Raw genomic sequence first — 19,135 nt, 5'->3', positions numbered from 1 at the left:
TCCACCGATCGACCGATCGACCGACCGACCACGCTTTCCACGAAACGATCAACAAGATGTGTATCGGCACTTATCACGCGATTTTACGCCTCTTGTCCCCACGGAAGAAGGTAGAAAGAAGGTGGCCACAAAAAGGCACGCAGGATTTGAGCGAAATCCCCTCGGACATTGGAGTCGAAATCGAAAGAAAACTAGGAGAATAGTTTCCGTTGAAGCGGTAGAAAGTATTCGACATTGATCTATATGCGTAATATTATCCCGTGTGTGACGGACGCGTGACGCAAGATGTTGAAGATGGTTGGCGGAAACGCGAGGATAATCCTTTTCGAGCCCCTCTCGTGATTCTTTTGAAAGGGGGAGTGGGGAGGGCGGGACGAGGGACGTTCTGTCCGTTGAACGTTGAACGGACAGAAGAAAAGAAGTGGCATAATTTGTCACCGCGCGACGTCCCGCGCGATATATCACCCCGCGCTTGGAACGCTCGCCTCTCGCTGTAATTAATCAACGATGCAGCGATAAATAATTAAGATTCGAGCGGAGCCTGGGTCGTCTCATTAATTACGGCTACGCGCAACTCGCGCGACTTTCTACTAATTGTAAGCATCGTCCGTTTCTGCCAGACTGCCAGCTTCCTTTCCCATTCCCCACCTTCTCTCTCTCTCTCTCTCTTTTTCTCGCCTTCTTTTCTCGCCTTCTTTTCTCAGCGGCGATTCCTACGGATCGTTTGAATAAAACGACACGTATCCGCGCGACACGCGTCCACCGTGCAGAGATACGCGGCGCGATGCCGGGAGAAAAATATCCCGTTATCGTCGCCGAGTTTCTTATACACGGCGGCGCGCGCGAATTAATTGCGTTATCAGTCGCGAACCGTATCTCGTATCTCGTGTTTTCGGACCTCTTCCCCCATTTATCGATCGATCGAATATTTAATTGCCAATCGCGAACGGATTCTAACTTTCTCCAATATCGAATTTCTCGTATTTTCCCGGATGGATGGATGGATGGATGGAAGGATGTAGATTTGTTTCTTCTCTTTTTCTTTTTCTTCTCCTTTTCTCGAAAGAAGTCGGAAAAGAGCGACACTCGAGCGACTTTCGTTTCATTTTCCATTCTTAACCACGAATCTATCTCGAAATCTCCCTCGTTCCCTCTCGAAAATTGATCATGTTCGAACAATTAACACGAACATATTCATTATAGTATAATATAATATAATTTTCGTCGTAATGATTGGTTTTTCTTCGCGTCGCGTTTTTCCAGCGATGGATGTGTGTTATCGTGACTGTTATCGTTCCCCGACTTTGCGGGGAGAAAAATATTTTCTCGCGCGTCGCGTTCAAACGTCGCGACGATAATTAACCCGAAGAAATTACTCTTGTCCCGGCGTTATCTGTAGGCGGGCACCTGAGTCTTTGCTCGATCATCGTTGCTGGAAAAAGAAAAGAAAAGGATCGTTCGGGGGAGGGGTGGAGAGGAACATTTGGGAAAATTGTGCTCCATATAAGAGTAGCCGGGTCGGTACTTTAATTAACCGGCAAAGTAGCGAGCAGAATCGTAGCGGGAATCAATTATACAAATAATTTACGAGGCTTTCGAATCCGCGATCCGCGTTTCTCGCGCGTCTACGACACGCTGGTTCTTCGGCTCTTAACGGCAACGTCGCTGGCAGAGTTGATGAGAATATAATTGCAAAGTCATTCATCAGGCATCGAGCGGCGGGTTGTAACGTGAATCGCGTTAGAACGGATCGCTATGGTTCGACGATACGTCGATGAATATACGTATACACGCTGAATTTCGCTTGCATTCCGTGAAATCGTTGAATCCACGAAGTAGGTCTCTCCTTTTTTCCACCGAATAATTTCAGAATATACATTCGTTTGCTATCTACTAAATGCAATTTGTCTCCTCGCGCCTATTATTCGCTTGAGAATGTAAACAGGTTTCATCTTTGAACACTGTATGCAAATTTCACGTTTTTCAAACTACGTGCCGAAGTTCGATCGCTTGTTAATTCCCCCTTGCGAAATATACGCCGTTTTCAAAGCCGCGATTTTACAATTATTTGGACAAAGATACGTACGCGCTTTCTCCGCCGATCGTCCATCGATCCGGGCATCATTGTTATCCTCGCGTCGTAAATTATCGCGCGATGCGCGCGATATCGACGGCCCCGCCGATCAACGAGCCCGATCAGGCCTCGCCAATTATCGTCGCTCTACCGCCTCGACAAATATTCATCGATCTTGAACCTTAACGAGTGCTCGACCGGTATACGACTTAAAGGATAAAAATCGTTGCGGACTCGGTCGAATTACTTGTTATTGCGAGATTGTGTGTGTGTGTATATACATATATATATACACGTATAACATATATATATATTATATACGGGAGAATATTTAGCCGGCCGACTCCGTTAAACCGTTAAACCGACACCGGAGAAGAAGTTTCCACCGGTGTGCGTTCGATGGTAACGATTCCCACTTATCCGAAAGAAGCGAGGCATAATCGGTGTGTTACGTGGCGTTTCACGGAGTGTTAAGTGCACGCGGACGTCGAGTCGCCGTGCGAGCAGCTAGAGAGCCTGCCTAACGCTTACCCAGAGAATGGAAAATTGCATAAGAGTCCCTCGAGCGGGCCACGCTCGATAAATATGCATCAGCCGCGCATCGGTGCATTTACGCTCGAAATAGGCGTCGATGCGTCCTCTCCGCGTCGGTTTCTCTCTCTCTCTCTCTCTCTCTCTCTTTTCTTCCTCTCTCTTTCTCTCTTCCCTTCTTTCTTCGAAATCGAAATCCGAGAAGGAAACGAAGATACGAAGCGCGTTTGTTTGCTCTCCTCGTTGCGGAGAATACCCCTCCCCCTATATCTCTTCCTATATACATGTATATTCTTATATATATAAATAATCAATTCCGTTCGACGATAAATGATTTTCGAACGAAAACAGCGATACAGACACTCGATATTCGAAATCTATCGATTCCTCTCGTATACAAACACAGGATACGACCTTGCCTTGGCTGAACATTATGATAATCGTTTCGTGTTGTGACATCCGCACACGTTAACCGGTGGTCGTCGAATATTTAAATTTCCGATTCGGCACCGATCGATGCCCGGGGAAGGGAAACGCGAAACGTTATTTCCATTTTCGCGACCGATTAAATCGACGCTCTTCTCTCTCTCTTTTTTTTCTTTTCGCCAAATTGAACCGGCAAACTCGAACGAGCCTCCTTTGAAACGTTCATTGTTTAAAACGTTGAAAGAAAGAAAAGAGAAAAAGAAAGAGGAGCGGTCAGAAAGCGGCGAATCAAGGTGAGCACGGGATATTGAAAAATTACGGTTGTACGTTGCGCAATTGGCGGGCAAAAAAGTGACAAAGAGAGAGAGATGAATGCTCGTCTCGCTAATTTCCGCCCCCTCCGACCATCTTGGTCCTCTTTCTCGACGCGCGACTCGATGGCGCGGGTATAGATGTCAGGACGATAGCAAATTTCATTTATTATTCTCGCCTCGGACGGCCTCCTCCTGCCCCCGCCGCGGTGGAAAGGACGCGCCATAGAAGGAGGACTGACCACGACGAGGACTGACTACGACCACGACCACGACCACGACCACGATCACGACGACGATTTCTTTCACGCGACACACGCGACATTTATCACGCGTGTGACATTTTAATTAAATACGATGACACTCACGGTTCGGCCTGTCGCGGACGCCGTACGCAACTACGAAATGTACCAACACGCGTGCCTTTCTAGCAAACTCGTCTCTGGGAACGCGCGTCTTTCGTAACAGCCTCTCGTGAGAGAGCATGCCTCTATATAGCTGGGATATCGGCGTGAATCTCGACACGTTTCGCGGCTAATATATCTCCTCCTCGAGGCGGCCGCTAAAGCACAGATTTTCTGGATGCTTCGTTCTTTTTCTTTTTCCTTTTCGTTCGAGAATTAACGTTAAACTCTCTCTCTCTCTGTTCTTTGAGTGACTTCTTCTCTTCCCTGCCCCTTCCCTAACGCGGAACAAGGCAATTATCATCGATATTAAACAGTGGAATGGGATTCGGAGAGGTTGATGATTTTCGCGCGCAAGATTTTCCGACTCGCGGCGCGCATCGCGGCGATGATTAGACGGCCTCGTAATTAAGACACGGCTACGAACTCGTTAAATTACTCCGGCAACTCGATGGAAATTAGTACGCATCAACTTATGTGTATGTGTATATATACATATATATATATATATATATATATATTAATATTCCTCACCGTCTGATTAATGGTAATTCCGCGAGCAAAAAACTGTGCCGAGGAAAGTTCTTTACGATCCTTTTATTCAAATCTCACTTCCCAATAACGTTTAAGATCGATCATTCCTCCCTGAATTATTAACAATTCAAGATCCTTTTCCAACGATCGAGACGAGTCTTGTTCGTTCACGGATCCACAGGTGGCAATCGAATTATCGAACATACATATATATATATATATATACACACACACGTTTTGAAACAATTTAATCGCTCTTCGACCGTCCGCTAGAAATATCAATGCCGAGTATTTTTATCTCTCGGATGCACGAGTTCTCGATTACTCTTTTCGCGGATACTTGATTCTCGCATCAGGAAATTCTGAAAGGATCGGGTGGGAGAGGAAATCGGGAGGATATCCGGCGGCGAGGGAGGGAAGGAATAATTGAGACAGCGGCCGCGCCGTTTATATCGCTCGATAGGGGCTCGTCCACCGGCGAAAATTAGCGTCCGAGCGGGGCCGAAATCCCAATCGCGACGTGGCGATCTCCCCGACGACGATGGCCAGCCGCGATAAGGGTGGACGCGTGACGCCGTTAGAAAGGCGTTGCTCCACGGCAGAAGGTTGCGGAACCGGCGAGAACCGATAAGAAGGCTCGAAAGCCACCGAAATTAAGACAAATCGGGGAACAACGATTGCGATCGCGTTCAATTAACCCGGACGGATCTCTCGGCTCGCCGGTGGCGGTTGTTGCGGCGCGATTCGTCGCCACGGCCCGTCACATGCGAATCGTGCATTAGCCAGGGAGGAGGGTGGCTTCGCCCCCTCCCCCACCTCCTCGTTTCGTTTCGGCGAACGATAACTCGAACTGCTTCGTGCACGTATGCCGCGCGCACAATCTCGGCCATAAGTCACACCCAACTCTTGCAACGTTTAGGGGAAAGATATATCGTTGTTGACGATTAACGATTATTTACCTTTACAAAAGGGTGATGAATAACGTTAGTAATATCGTTACAGTGGGGGGAGGAGTGGAATTCAATTTTTTCTCCTTTTCTCCCTTTTTTTCTTCTTTTTTTTCTCTTGGATATTTTATTCGGAAAGCAGCGGTAGCAGAAGTCGAGTTATGGACGGGAGAGTGTAGAGGAGTTGGTTGGGAGGGGAGAGGGGTTGGTGGTGCGCGGCCGGGTTATCGGCCGGGACACCGGTTTATCAGTGGCCGGCTGAAAAATCACCGGCCGGAAAATAATTGTTAAGTGCTTTATTAGCGCAATAACGCAAGGCTGGGCAGGGGCAGGGGCAGGGCAGGGATGTGGATACGAAAAAGGGTCGAGGGGGAGATAGCGAAACCGCTGCCGGGATCCTTGGCCGCGATTTATGGCCCCTGTCCACTGCTCGCTTTTCGATTTCTTGTTTGTTTTTATGGGGGCTTATGGTTGGCTCGCGCGGGGAAGCATAAACGCTCGCGATGGCCAAGATACCGAGAGGGAGAGAGCGTTGGTATGCGTTGGTGAGCGTAGTCATGGCGACGACTAACCGAGAGAGAGAGAGAGACAGAGAGGAGAGGAAAAGAGCTGAGGCCAAGGAACGAGTTTCTCTCCAAACCCAGACGATCATTTCGATCCCCTTTGATTCCGTGCCGAGTCACTCGAACGGGAAATGGCCCTAAACAGAAGTGCGACAAATCGTCGAGGCCTAAGGGTCAATTTAAGAAACCTCGGCCTACGAAAAGGGAAAGGGTTTTCGGTCCTCGCGATGCTTTCCACCGCCACTCCTCCTCCTCCTCCTCCTCGTCGCGTTAAGAACGTCGCATTAACGTCGAGTCCACGTTGGGTTAAGTGATTGGCATGGCGATGCAGGCTGCGATGCGGGGGCCTATACCGTGCCGAGCGCCGGCTCGAGAAAAGCGAGGGCGAGAAAATATCCAGGAAATCGACTCTCGTGTACGCCGCTCCGAGTATCGTAATGACCGGATTGACGTCTAATTAAAGCACCTGCTGATTAGCGCCGCTCGCGCACCCGGTTAACGAACCTTCCTGAATTTCGAGAATCGCGTCGAAACGCTCGAGACACGTTGGATATATACGCACACACATATGTATATACGTACAATTAGTCCAAAAAATTTCGAAACGAGCATTACGTAAATTAAAAAATGTAAAAAAGGATTCCAATCGCTTGTCGCCCGCTCTAATATCTTCATACACGGATCATCCTGTTATCACGGCCATTCCACGCGTATACATGCGTAAGCGAGCGAGGATACACCGAAACGAACGGGTCATCGTTTCCCCGACCAGGCAATAAATACCTGGGGAGAAGGAGAACGGCGTCATTTTCAGGAGACAGTAACGCTCCTATCCACGTTGGGGATAGAGGGATAGGCTGGTTAATTTCACTAGGAACGCGCGACGATCCGAAAATAAAACCGGGGAACGACGAAAGCGGAGACGATAGAGAGAGAGAGAGAGAGAAAAAAAAGAGAGGGGGGGAGAGAGAACGAGAGAGGTGAAACCCGTCCTCGGAGAGTTTTGTCCCTGTATCGGCTGCCGGTGGTGGTTGGCAGTCGAACCGGTGGTGCTATTAACGACATTAACGTTACTCGGGGCAAACACGGCCCTATATCATCCCGGGCCTGCGGAATAATAAACAATAAATTTCGGTGAAATACGGCGTCGAACAAGCGTAACCCATTTGTTTGCGATAAACTGACCCCGCAGCTAGTCGAACCAGTCTGCAACCATCGTCTCTCACCGTCGTTTCACCCTTGCTCTCTCTCTTTTTCTCTCTCCTCCTGATACCTGCAGCATATCCCTCCTGCCCCTCGCCTATCCTCCTCCTAGGACACTACGGGAGGAATGTCGCTGGAGGAGGATTAGATTTCCTCCCGTGGAATGGGATATAAAATTCGAATGGAACGGCGGAACGGAGTCGCGTGGCCCTCTCGAGAAAGGTGAATTCTTCGCTCGCCTGTGGGTGGCGAGGATGGAAATTTAGATAGAAATTTTGAAAAATTGGGAAAGAAAATTGGAAAGAGCGGCGAAATTTGTTCTTATTCCTTTCTTTCTTTCTTTTTTTTACGCCACGAGAGTTTAATCAGAGCAGAAGGAGCAGCGAATAAATGCAAGCCGAGCACGAAACGCAAAAAGGTATATCGGTATTTTCCGCTCGAAAATACGATCGCGTATGTTATCGTGCCAATTAACAAATTGGAATGGGTCCCTTTGGATTCTCGATGACCGCCGTTCATTGCCATAACTGTCTTGCTCGTGCCATAAACACGGCCAGCCTCGAAAAAGAAAAAAGAAAAAAAGGGACGAGAGGAAAGCCGCGGCGAGATGGGAATATTTCTCGAGCGAATTCTCGAAATTCATTCATCCGCTACACACCGATCCGATAGTATCGTCGATCTCAAAAAGGAAATATCTTCGGTCCAGCAACAAGACGACTTGTTTTTGTTCCAGAAATGCGTGGAATAATTTCGTAGAAGATAGAGAGAGAGAGGAAAAAAGGGGAGGAAGAGGAAAAAGTAACAAGATCCGAAGTTGGCAGGTAATCGACTAATCGGCCCCCGTGGCGCAAAATATCGCGTGAGGATCGGCGAGGATCCTTTCGGGCCGTGGCTTGCGGGGTTATTGGCTGGTAAAGCTTACTTGAACGTTAATAACAAGGTCGTTTCACACCGGATACTCGATTGCACCGGTGGCAGCCTGCCAATAACTCCGCTCTCCTCCATAAGGAGTGCGTTTTAGGTAATTGGCCGTGAATATTATCTTACCCGGAGGTTAACCCGGGCCGAGAAAGGGAGAAACCAAACCGCGATACCTTCCACCGTTACGTTCACGAGGGGGATTACTTTTTTCGTCGATCGCCCACGTGCCGTTTCGACCCATTTCCAGATTCGCGCTTTCTTCTTGCAAGATTAATATTTCCATTGCTCGAATCGATCGATTACGTATAGATATATAATCATAAATATAAGAATCGGTGGAATTATAAATTAATCGTGGCGCCAGGAAAATCCGTCTGGAAACGTAGCGACCGCCGATCCGAGAAAATAATTATTCCGACCGATCTTTTGAATCTAAGATGGAACAGCGAATGTATAATGAAATCTCTCGTAAAATAGCAAAATGACACGAAGGATTTAGGAATTAGTTGGCGCGGTAGAAAGGCTGGCATTCCGCGTGGGCCGGAAAGTTAAAATCGGAAAGAAAGGAGAGGTTGGAGCGCGACGTTTCAATTAAAGAGAGTTTTTCGATTCCGGTAAGGAGAGAAGAGGGCCCACGACCTTGGCGCGCGGTGAGATTAATCACGCGTCGGATCGTTCCTTGCCGGCCGGCAATTAATTAAACGGTCACGGTTTAGCAAGAGCCGGCTCTATTCACGAGATAGCTTTATCAATGCCCGTTTCCCTTTGCCACCCGCGTTTCTCTCGTTTCCCGCGAACCGAGAAAATTCCTCGCTCGTGTATGCGCAAACACACTCGCTTCCCCTCCTCCCCCGAGCAGGCACGGCCGAGCCGAGTGTAAATCAGTCGAGGAATAGAGTCAGGTGCGAGACACCGTGTGGGCGTTATGGCGGTTTGACCGGCCGGGACACCGAGCGAGTTGGTTTCCGCGTGGAAAAACGTGGAGCGAAATGGAAACGAAATTGCAGGATCGTGGCTGGGGATTAAACCGGGGAAAGAGTTGTAACTCATAACGATTTGTTTCTGACCGTTTCTGATCGGTTGAAAAAGAATGAACGCGTGATTTATTCATTGATCGAAATATTGACGCGAGCCTCCTTCCTCGAATCGAAAAAAATCGATCGATCTTGCATTTGGATTCCTTTTTTCCAGTTTCGACTCGATTCGAAGTTGTCCTGGAGAGAAACGAATACGCTCGAGGAACGAATACTGGTTAATATCGGTGAGTTTTCTTTCTCTTTTCTTCTCCTTTTATCGATCAAAAGGTTTTATTCGATCAATTGAACTTGATTACGGTACGAGATAATAATTAATTTGTTAGTGCATCGGGATATGTTATACGATGTATTACGATGGTGGTAGGGAACGATGGTTGATTCCAAACGACAGATTTCCGCGTTATCGTAGCGTGTAACATGGTCGGTTGATACGTATCTCTCGAGCGGCAGCTCGTGTTTCATCAAGATTGATCCGCGTCGACAAAAACCGGCCGCATTTCTCTAATTTTTCTTTCTTCCCCGCCTCGGTGATCGAACGGTCTGCCGATTCTATCCGCAAGGCGGATCGTCGAACGTCGCTAGGGCATAATTTGAATACTTCTCGCGTGGTTGTTTCCCCCGTCGTTTCCATTACCATTAACAACGAACAAGTGCTCCTTATCGAGCGCACTTTAGTTAGCGCTCGCTTTAGCAATATCGCGATGCGACAGAACAGAACAGGATTCGCAAAAATTAATAATCGAGCGCACTGTCGCAAAAATTGTGAAATCCAAGAATATGAAATCCATGCGAAGATAGATAGAAGGATTCTCAACACGGAACATGATAAATAGGACAAATAAAAATAAAAAAAAGAATTTGGAAAGCTTGGAACTTTATCGCCAAAGCGCGTCGATCGGGTCGAAAATCCTGGAAATTGATATTTCTTTTTTTTTCCCTCCGCGGGTAATTGTTTCGCCCTCGCGGGAGGCCCAATTGGCGCACGCACTTTGGAGGGTTGTCGGTCGATAAGAGTGAAGAGAAAACAAAACAAGGGAATAGAGAAAGGAAAGAAAGGAAGAAAGGGAAAAGCAGCGACGAAAGAGCGGCAAGAAAGCTAGAGGAAGGCTCGTTAGAGAGAGACGGAAAGAGAGAGAGAGAGAGAGAGAAAAGAATCAGGATAAAGAAGCGTATAGCTGGCGGACCGGCGCGGCGCGGCGCGGCGTGGCATGGCGCGGCGCGTCGCGCGTCCTCGTGGGGCGTGAAACACTTGAAAATCCCGGTTATGCAAAACATAGGAAAATGGCCCTCCAGGCCAGGACGTTAGGTGGAACACGTAATTGAAAGCACTTTAGAAACCCTACGGCACGCACAACGAGCACTCGCATTTGCATTCAGTGGCAGAGAGAATGCCTTTTAACCGAAATGACTGCGTGTATATGACAAACGCCAGGTTTATGTGCCGGAACGATGGGAATATTTATTGGCGCGAATTAATGTCTCCACTCGTCCGTGGCGAGCGTTATATTTATTAGGACATTTCGCGGCGGCTATTCGAGCCGGGCTGGCGAATAAAAACAGCTATCCACCGGGAAAAAGGATACCGAAAAACCCGTTCGTCTCGTCCGTTCCCTTCCTCGTTCGTCCGTTCCTTCGTTCCCTCGTATCTCCATCATTCTCCACGCCTGATCGTCCATAGATTTTCCTCGCGTGTGTAATCACGATGCATTTCCCCCAACGATCCACTTCGACAACGATTTGGAAAATCGTTCGTAAACACGGTTCAACGCGGTTGCTTGAAAATTTTAAACGCGTAGCACTTGAAAAAGTTCGCCAACCGCGAAATCGATTGGAAGATCTATCGCGCGTCGTTTCATCGTGTATCGCGGTGTATGATTGAAAAACGAATGACAGAGAGAGAAAGAGAAGTAGAGTATAGAGAAGAGAGGAAAAAAGAGTCGAAAGACGATGATCCACGCAGAGTATGATGCATGCAAAGTATACACACACACACACAAGAATGTAACGATGTTGCTCTTCTCTGTGGAAGATTGAATTACCTGATTCGTATCTTTCGGCTCTTCGATATTTCGTTCAATTGGGTAATTGTATTGTTGGTAAAAAATTGAGAAATGAAACAACAAAGAAATCATACGCTCTCGATTAATATACACATGTATATTGTAATATATTCGAAAGTTACCACGGCGATTCGTTGCCATGGCAAAACATGTATTTACATTACAGTGCTTACGATTTAAAAAGAAAAGAAAAAATTACGGTTTATCGGTAATTTATACAAAGCTTTCGTAACCATCTCTCTTTCGCTTTGCATGCTCGTATGCGTAAATATATGTTGTATGAGATGTTATATCGTGTGAAAAAAAAAAAATAACAAGAAAGAAAGAAAGAAAGGAGAACGACGTTTGTATCTTTTTGCATTCACGAACGTTTATCGTGAAAATTATTGTTATTAAAAAAAAAAAACTCGTTCTTAAACAAATCCAAAAATCTCGATCTCGTGGCAACACAATTGATCAACTCTTTGAGAAGAGTTTCAAGCTACGCGATCAAAAAATAAAAAAAAAAGGAACAAATACTCTTGCTTGATACTTGATAAAAAAAAAGAATAAAAGGGGGAAATATAAGAGAAATATAATAAAAAAAACAAATCGGGCCCTCCTTTCTGCCGATCGGATTTCGAGACGACTCGAAGAAAGCTCGATACCGAACTTCGTATTCCAACGAGAATCGTGAAAAACTAGGGACTCGAGAAACTGGCTCCCTGGCAAGTATCTGTAAAGTTGCGCGCGGTTGAAGTTTGGCCGAATCGAACGATCGATCCCGGGATTTCAGAAGCCTCTTGTAACTCACGGCATGAGTTACAAGCGAGATGGGAATTTATTAAAATACGACGAAAGAAGAAGTTGTTTCGCGCAACAGATTTCGATCCCGTCGTTCTCCCTTCGTTTGAACGTCAGACACAGATCGGTCGGCGATTAGTCGGCTTTTCGAATCTTCGTATTTCAAGCCCTGCGAGGAACAGGGAAGCGTAGAGAAACGGAAGAATATACGCGCGCGTTTTCACAGATTGCTCGATCGTGTGACGATCGAAAGGTGGTAACGAAGGATGGCGGTGCGGCACTCGAACGAAAATGGGAAGAGGAAGGGGAGGAGGGAAGGTGCGCGTGTAACCGAGTCGCAGATGAGAACGATAATTATAATTATAATAATTACAATGGTAAAGATAAGTAATAGTAAAGATAATAATAATAATAATAATTATAATATTAATAATAATAATATTAATAATAATAATAATAATAATAATAATAATAATATTAATAATAATAACGAAGGGAAAAAAAATCATCGACGATAATGGTAATAACATTAATAACGACGTCACAGTAATAAAGTAAACGAAATAATATGCTGATAAAACGTACTTTATTGTAATGAGTACCCTTGAAGTTCTCTCCTTTCCTCTTTTTCTCGCGTGACAAAGAAGGCACAAGGTTTTTATAATACCATAAAAGAAAGAGAAGGATCCGGGGTTAACAATCAACGACCAATCTACTTCCACAACAATTTCCCACTCTCGCATACGAACGCACAAAACTCTTCTCGGCATCACACCGAAAAGGATTCTTTCGTCTATGTGAACTACGCTCGCAGGATCGACTGTGGGGGAGGGTGGGGGAGGGATGCACGATATGCGCGATAAATATTGTTTTCTTCTTTTCTTCTCCTCCCGTTCCATTTTTCCCCCTTTCCTTTTCTTCTTTCTCCTTTTCTTTTCCTTTCCTCTCTCTCGTCCTTTTTCGATCGATACGCAATTGGGATTTCGCTTCTTCAAGCTTAAATCATCATCAACATCATCTCTAGCGATCGAGTCTCGCTACGCGCACTTTTTCTCTCTCTCGTTCATTCTCGTTCATTCTTTCTCTCTCATTCATTCTCACTCATTCTCTCTCTCTCTCTCTCTCTTTGCTCTCCGTATACATACACATATTCGTTCGTTCAGTGATGAACGATGCGATTAAAAATGGTAGGGAAAAAAAAAATGTAGTAGACGTCGAACGAGACGTCGCCGAAGAGAAAAGAGGAGAATATTGCTGGTAGAAAATATGATACATATCTCTTATTCTAATTCTAATTATAGTATAATATATAATTCTAGTTATAATCTATCAATATATATATATGCATATACGCATATAAATATGTATATATATAAATATATGCATATATATATTTATATACACACACACGATTACGCTTATTGTTATATCTCGTTCGATGTTTTTTTTCCCCCGCGATATACTTCTTCCTCTACTTTTCACATCATCATCCCCTTCCTATCGAATCCCTGACGGCGACTATACCCTGCTATTTCTTACACGCGAGCTAAATTGTGCAGCATTCAACTTTTTTTTTTTCATGCTTTATCACAGTAAGAAGTTTAATCAGTTCGCGTTCCTTCTCGCTTCCCTTTCTCTCTAACTCATTCACACACTCTCTCTCTCTCTATCGTTCATTTTTTTTTCTACTCTCGTTCTACTTCTCGCATTTTGCCCGTGTACAATGTAAACACCCATTGGCGAATCACCGATCACATCTCCATCCCATTTTCCCGAATTTATTCCGCGAGGACCCCTCTTCTTCTTGTCCCTCCCTCTTCCTTCGCGTCTCCGTTGGATTCAAGGAAACGACTTATCGTGCCTCCTCTGTGTCATCGCGTCGATAGAAGAAAAAAAAAAGAAAAAAAAAAAAAAAAAAAAGTAGAGAACGCTCCCTGCAAAACAGAGAAGAAGAGGCGCGAAAAAGAGCGTGGGGGCGCAGATTCGTCGCAAGCTTGGGAAGAAAACGATCGGAAGTCCTCGATCGAGGACGCGCGCGATTCCAACGATGATAATTTCTTCCGTGAATCGTATATATATATATATATATATCGATCGCTCGAGAACGCGATTATTCCTTTTATTTTTTTTTTCCCCGTGTATCTAATTCGTTAGATAGTACACGAATAATTCCTCGAATCCTTGATGATTGAATTCTTCGGATCGCGCTTGAATCGTGAGAAGGAAGAATTTCTTTTTTTTTCTTTTTTTTCATTTTTCATTTCTCTTGATTATTATTTTTTTTTCTTTTATCTTCTTTTTTTCTTTTCTTTCAGTCCTTCGTCGTTTCTCCAAAGATTGCGAGAAATCTTCGACGATCTCGTCTCGGCCCCCACGGTCTCCGGAATTCATCAGCGTATTATAACAATCCCAATATGTTATTCTCGCGGTCGATCTTTTTTTATATTTTCTTTTTCTTCTTCCTCTGTCTCTCTCTGTTTCTTTTTTCTTTTTTTCTTTCTTTTTTACTTGTACTCGTTCTCTCTCTCTTTCTCTTTCTTTCTCTCTCTCTCGTTAGAACATCATCTTCATACTTTCAAAGTTGTCCCAAAGTGTTACGCACGTTGTCCTCTCTTCTGTATCTAAGCTATCCTACGAGGTTATTGGTTTCATGTTAGGTAATTGCAAGGTTGCTAATTGCAGTTTTTGGATATTTATTTGTACTTGGGACGACGTGGGATGAGTCAGAAGAAAGTCTCGTGGTGGCCGGCACCATTTCTCACTTCGCCTCTTCGTCTCGCGATCGGAAGAGCGAGTTGGAAAAAAAAAACTCGAGCGAAGAATGTTGTATTTATTTATCCTCGATCGACCATTTCGTTCATTTCCACGACGAAATCTTAATCGAATCGAAAGGAAACGCGCGAGTAGGTGGAGTAGGGGAATCGAAGAGCGATACAACGACGATCGATGCCGATGATCGAAGTAAACGTTGAGGGGGAGGAAGGAGGGGAGGGAAGGGCGGAGAGAGAGGGAGGAGGGGAAGGGGAGAACGGCCTACGAGATTCTCTTGACTCAACCCGCGAAACCCGACACGTTTAAACTCAACATTTATCTCTTGATAGACCGAGGCTCACGAGAAATAAATCTTGAGTGTAAACCGCTCGAAATTCCCTACGTTCTGGACCCTAACGCGCACGAAATTCGGATCGAAACGAGAAAGTAATCGGAGAAAGAAACGGAAAGAGAACAAGAAAAACAAAATGAAAGAAAGAAAGAAAGAAAAAGAAAAGGAAAGAAAAGTATATAAAGGCATAATGGAAAGAAACGAATCGAAATGGAGAAAAATTCGATCGATCGAAGAAACACTTGGAATCTTGGAAACAGAAGATAAGGAAGGTATAAATGTACACAAAAGAAAAAGGGTTTCGCTCGACCACGAAGAGGAAAACAAAGGTGTTTCTCTGAGCCTCTTTGCATCGTGCTGGTTGCCACATCGAACGAGTTTCTCTGTTTACCAACCACGTCGGTCGACCGTCGTCGTCGAAAACTTTCCTCGTAAATCTTCCCAAATACCGTTAATCTCGCGCGCGACGACCCTAGCGATCGCGCCTAGCTACGACGAATTAATCTCGTCAAGTCGATAGTCTGGTTGATCGGGTAAACGCGTCCTAATATTTCTACGTGTTCCATCTAAGACCTTAAATCGTTGGAAAAAGACGATCGTTCTTCCGATTCCGATTCGAGAGACGAGAAACACGCGTTATAAGAAGAAGAAGAAGGAGAAGAAGTACGGGAACGCCTTTCTCTAATTTATCACGATAACGATAATTCACGTTCGAACGAATCCTTCGTTTGGGGAGAATAGAAGGGATAATAGAAGAGGGACGATTAATTGACTAATCTAAGATCTAAGATATTTTTCTTTCGAAATCGATCGATTATTCGATAAAAATGAAAAGAGCGACGATAATGATAATCACAGCTACTACTGTAATAAATCATGCGTTTCGCTCGATTCGAGCGTTGGATCGAGGATGACTCGTTATCTCGTTACGTAAAAATCTGCTCGCAGTCGTAGGTCTCGCCATTACGCTCGAACTACGGAGCGTGGAGGTAGGGTTCCTTTTTTTTTTTCCCTTTTTCTCGCGTCGGTGCTAATTGTTACGTATGTACTCAGGATTGATCATTAGGGTCCAGAAGTGGAAATGTCGTGGCGATAATGTTAGTATGCAAATGCAAAGGCGCAAGAATTGCGTATAGAAAGCGTGGTGAATTGCTTTATCGAGGGTGTTGTTTGTGCGACATATAATCGTGCCAACGTTCGAGTTTAAACGTCGAGCGTTAAAGGAAAGCGAGTAAGAACATTTTTTTCTCCACGAATATACCTTCGACAAATCAAAACTCGAACGTTGGATCAAGCTTAACATCTACCAAGAGAGAGAGAGGGATAAACCGGTTCGCTAATTCGCGATAAAACTGAACTACTAGCGCGACTCGACTAACCACCATGGAAAAGTAAAATCGCGCGGAAATCGAGGACGGATGGTTAGAATCTTGGAATCTTAATCTCGAATTCAACGATCAACGTTTATCCCGTTTATCCCTCGTTGGTAGAAGAAAGGGAGTAGAGAAATGCGAGCTCGAAGCCTTCCCGGACGAACTCTAAAAGAATTTCCATTTCCAGAGAAACTTTTAATCCTCCCGTTTCATCCGGCAAGACGCCGATACGAAAAGTCGTACACCCGCGGGTAGGCAGAATGTAACAGATATTAGGGGAAGGGGCAGGGTAAAAAAAAAAAAAAGAAATTGGGCTTACATGTGCGTTAGAGGTGGAATCGCCGTGTGATGCTGCGCCAAGGGATCGGGAGATGGTCCAGGTGAGTAGACACCGGCGCCATGTTGGACGACTCCCTGTTCCACTCCTTGAGGCAAATACATGGAGATCATTTGCCTGAGATCACCCTGAGTTTGTTGGGTCTGTTGTTGGCCCATGTATTCCCGTTTAACTATTTGGCCACCGGCGGCAGCCGTCGACGACGCGCCCGTGGGCGTCGGTGTGTGTATCCCACCGCTCGCGGGACTCGTCGGCTCCGATTTTATACTACTACCGCTGGGACTGTGGCTTGACATTTGAGATCCCGGCTGCGCTTGATGATAAGGTGAGGGCGATCCACCCGGCACGGTGGTGCTCCCGTAACCACCGTAACCGTTCATGTAGCTGTTTATCGGGCTCGGGCTACCGCCGCCCATGTGGTGGCCCATGTCGTACCTCGGATAACCGGCCGCCGAAGCGGCCGCTGCCGCTGCCGCGCCGCCCATGTGGCTCCCGTACGCGACGTGCTGCTGATAAGCAGCCGTTGGATCGTGCATCATGTATCCGTTGGGCATGTAGCCGTTGGGCATTTGGTACACGTCGCGCGACAATTGGGTCTGCTGGGGCCCGCCGTTACCGCCGACTTGCCGTTGATCCACACCCAACATCCCACCAACGCCCGCCACTCCTCCACCGAGGGGGAATTTATCCTTCTTGAGCAAGGTTTTTGTCTTGCGCCGCGGCCTGTACTTGTAGTCGGGGTGCTCCTTCATGTGGACGGCGCGCAATCGTTTCGCCTCGTCTATGAAGGGACGCTTCTCCGTTTCGCTCAGCAGTTTCCACTCGGCGCCCAAACGCTTCGATATCTCCGAGTTGTGCATCTTGGGGTTCTCTTGGGCCATCTTTCGCCGTTGCCCGCGGGACCACACCATGAACGCGTTCATCGGCCTTTTCACGCGATCGATGTTGTTGTTCTTGCTGGTGTTGTTGTTGTTGTTGGCGGATTGATGGTGGGAAGTTTGAGACTGTTGTTGGGGGGGTTGGTGAGGGTGGTGTTGGTGCTGCTGCTGCTGTTGGCCGGCGTTTTGCTGGGCCAACGAGTGTATCGTCTGTTGCTGCTGTTGCTGTTGCTGTTGCTGCGCCGCCTGCATCGACGCGTAGTGGTGTTGCGGGGTCTGATGGTGGTGCGGCAAGCCTAGGCCCAGGCCTCCGGTGCTCGGAGGACTTCCAGACAATGCCGGGCTGTGCACAATGGAGCCGAGGCTGCCGTAAGGCGAAACTCCGGTATGATGGCCCATTGGCGATACACCTTGGTGCGGTGGCATTTGACCGTGCAGGCTGCCGCCCTTCAGGTCCGTCTCCATCGTGAGCATTTCTTCTTCCCGGTGCCCGTACAGTTTGCCGCCGTTTACTTGTACCGCTCGACGTCAAGAAATTCGACGAAACGCCGAGAAGGACTCGTGCACGGTTCAACGCGGTTAATCACTCGTGCCGAATCCTCCGTTATCCACCACGCCGGGCAAACGAGTCGGCGGCGTGTTCGCTGTTGCGCGCTACCCGCGAACGCTACGCGACGAGGAATAACGATACCCTTCTTCTTTTCCCTTCCACGCGGCAACAGGATGGCATGGAAACCGATCTTTTCTCGATCATAAGCAAAAAAAGAAGGAAAAGAGTGGGAGGGGGGGAAAAAAAGGAAGGAACAAGTTGCTCGCCCTTTTTCGACCTTCTCTATCGCACCACCGAGAAGTCGGCGACACTGCACCGACACTCTTCCCTTCCACTTTTCTTTTTTTTCCTCTTTCGCGTTAGCGACGATCGCGACAAACGCGAACGTGTACGAAATTCTATCCTTTCGTTCGTCGGTCTCGTTAGAATCTTTGCCCGCGATCGATATATAAAAAAGAGTCACCGTGCGATAAATCCTCGTTTAATCACGTTCTACTCACTTCGTTGAACAAGCACAGACGATATATATATACATATATACACATATGTATGTATATATATATATATATGTGTACGTGTATACTAATCGTCAGTCAATCGAGCACACGATCACCGTGCACTTATTCGTTTAACGAATTATCAACGCACGATCATTCCTATATCGGAATACGGGAATTCTGTCTCTCCGCTCGATCACTGCGATATCACCGATTTTGTTCTTTTTTTTTTTTTTTCTTTTTCGAAGAATCGTGAAAAGTCATCCACGTTGCGCATCCACGAGTGGATGAACGAACATCGAACACTCTTCTTCTTTCCTCATATCAACACCGATTTCATTCCTCTTCCTCTGGACGCGCACTCTTCCTCCTCCACCACCTCCACCTCCTCCTCTTCCTCCTCCTCCTCCTCCACCACCTTCTCCTCCACCACCTTCTCCTCCTCTTCCTCCTGTTCCTCGTGGGTCGTGACTCTACGTCTCGATCCTCGTAATTGCGAGCGATTCGAACGGTGAAAATGCACGAATCTGCACGTTTCACGGCAAAGTCCGATCGAGAACTGGGGAACACTTTTTTCTTCCTCGACGTATATTTCCCTCTTGC

The 19,135-nt window shown here is 46.4% G+C and overlaps 1 protein-coding gene across 4 annotated transcripts in view; it reads right to left on the bottom strand.

Annotated features, from left to right (window-relative positions):
- The window catches only part of LOC408411 (transcription factor Sox-2), a 90,910-nt gene extending 71,981 nt beyond the window's left edge, over positions 1-18,929 (bottom strand). For 2 of the 4 annotated variants that reach the window (XM_026444696.1, XM_026444697.1), the window contains exon 1: positions 16,590-18,929. In XM_026444696.1, the coding sequence (XP_026300481.1) occupies positions 16,590-17,959 (1,370 nt within the window). In that variant the 5' untranslated portion in view covers positions 17,960-18,929. Of the gene's footprint in view, positions 1-12,363; positions 14,426-16,589 lie in introns of those variants that run through there. The other 2 variants (XM_026444698.1, XR_003305953.1) reach the window with 2 other exon arrangements.
- Between the last annotated feature and the right edge of the window lie 206 nt (positions 18,930-19,135).

The sequence above is a fragment of the Apis mellifera genome, linkage group LG13, assembly GCF_003254395.2.
Source record: "Apis mellifera strain DH4 linkage group LG13, Amel_HAv3.1, whole genome shotgun sequence".
Classification (NCBI taxonomy): Eukaryota; Metazoa; Arthropoda; class Insecta; order Hymenoptera; family Apidae; genus Apis; species Apis mellifera.
Note: the sequence above shows the minus strand (reverse complement) of the source record. Positions and strands in the feature narration are given on the sequence as shown.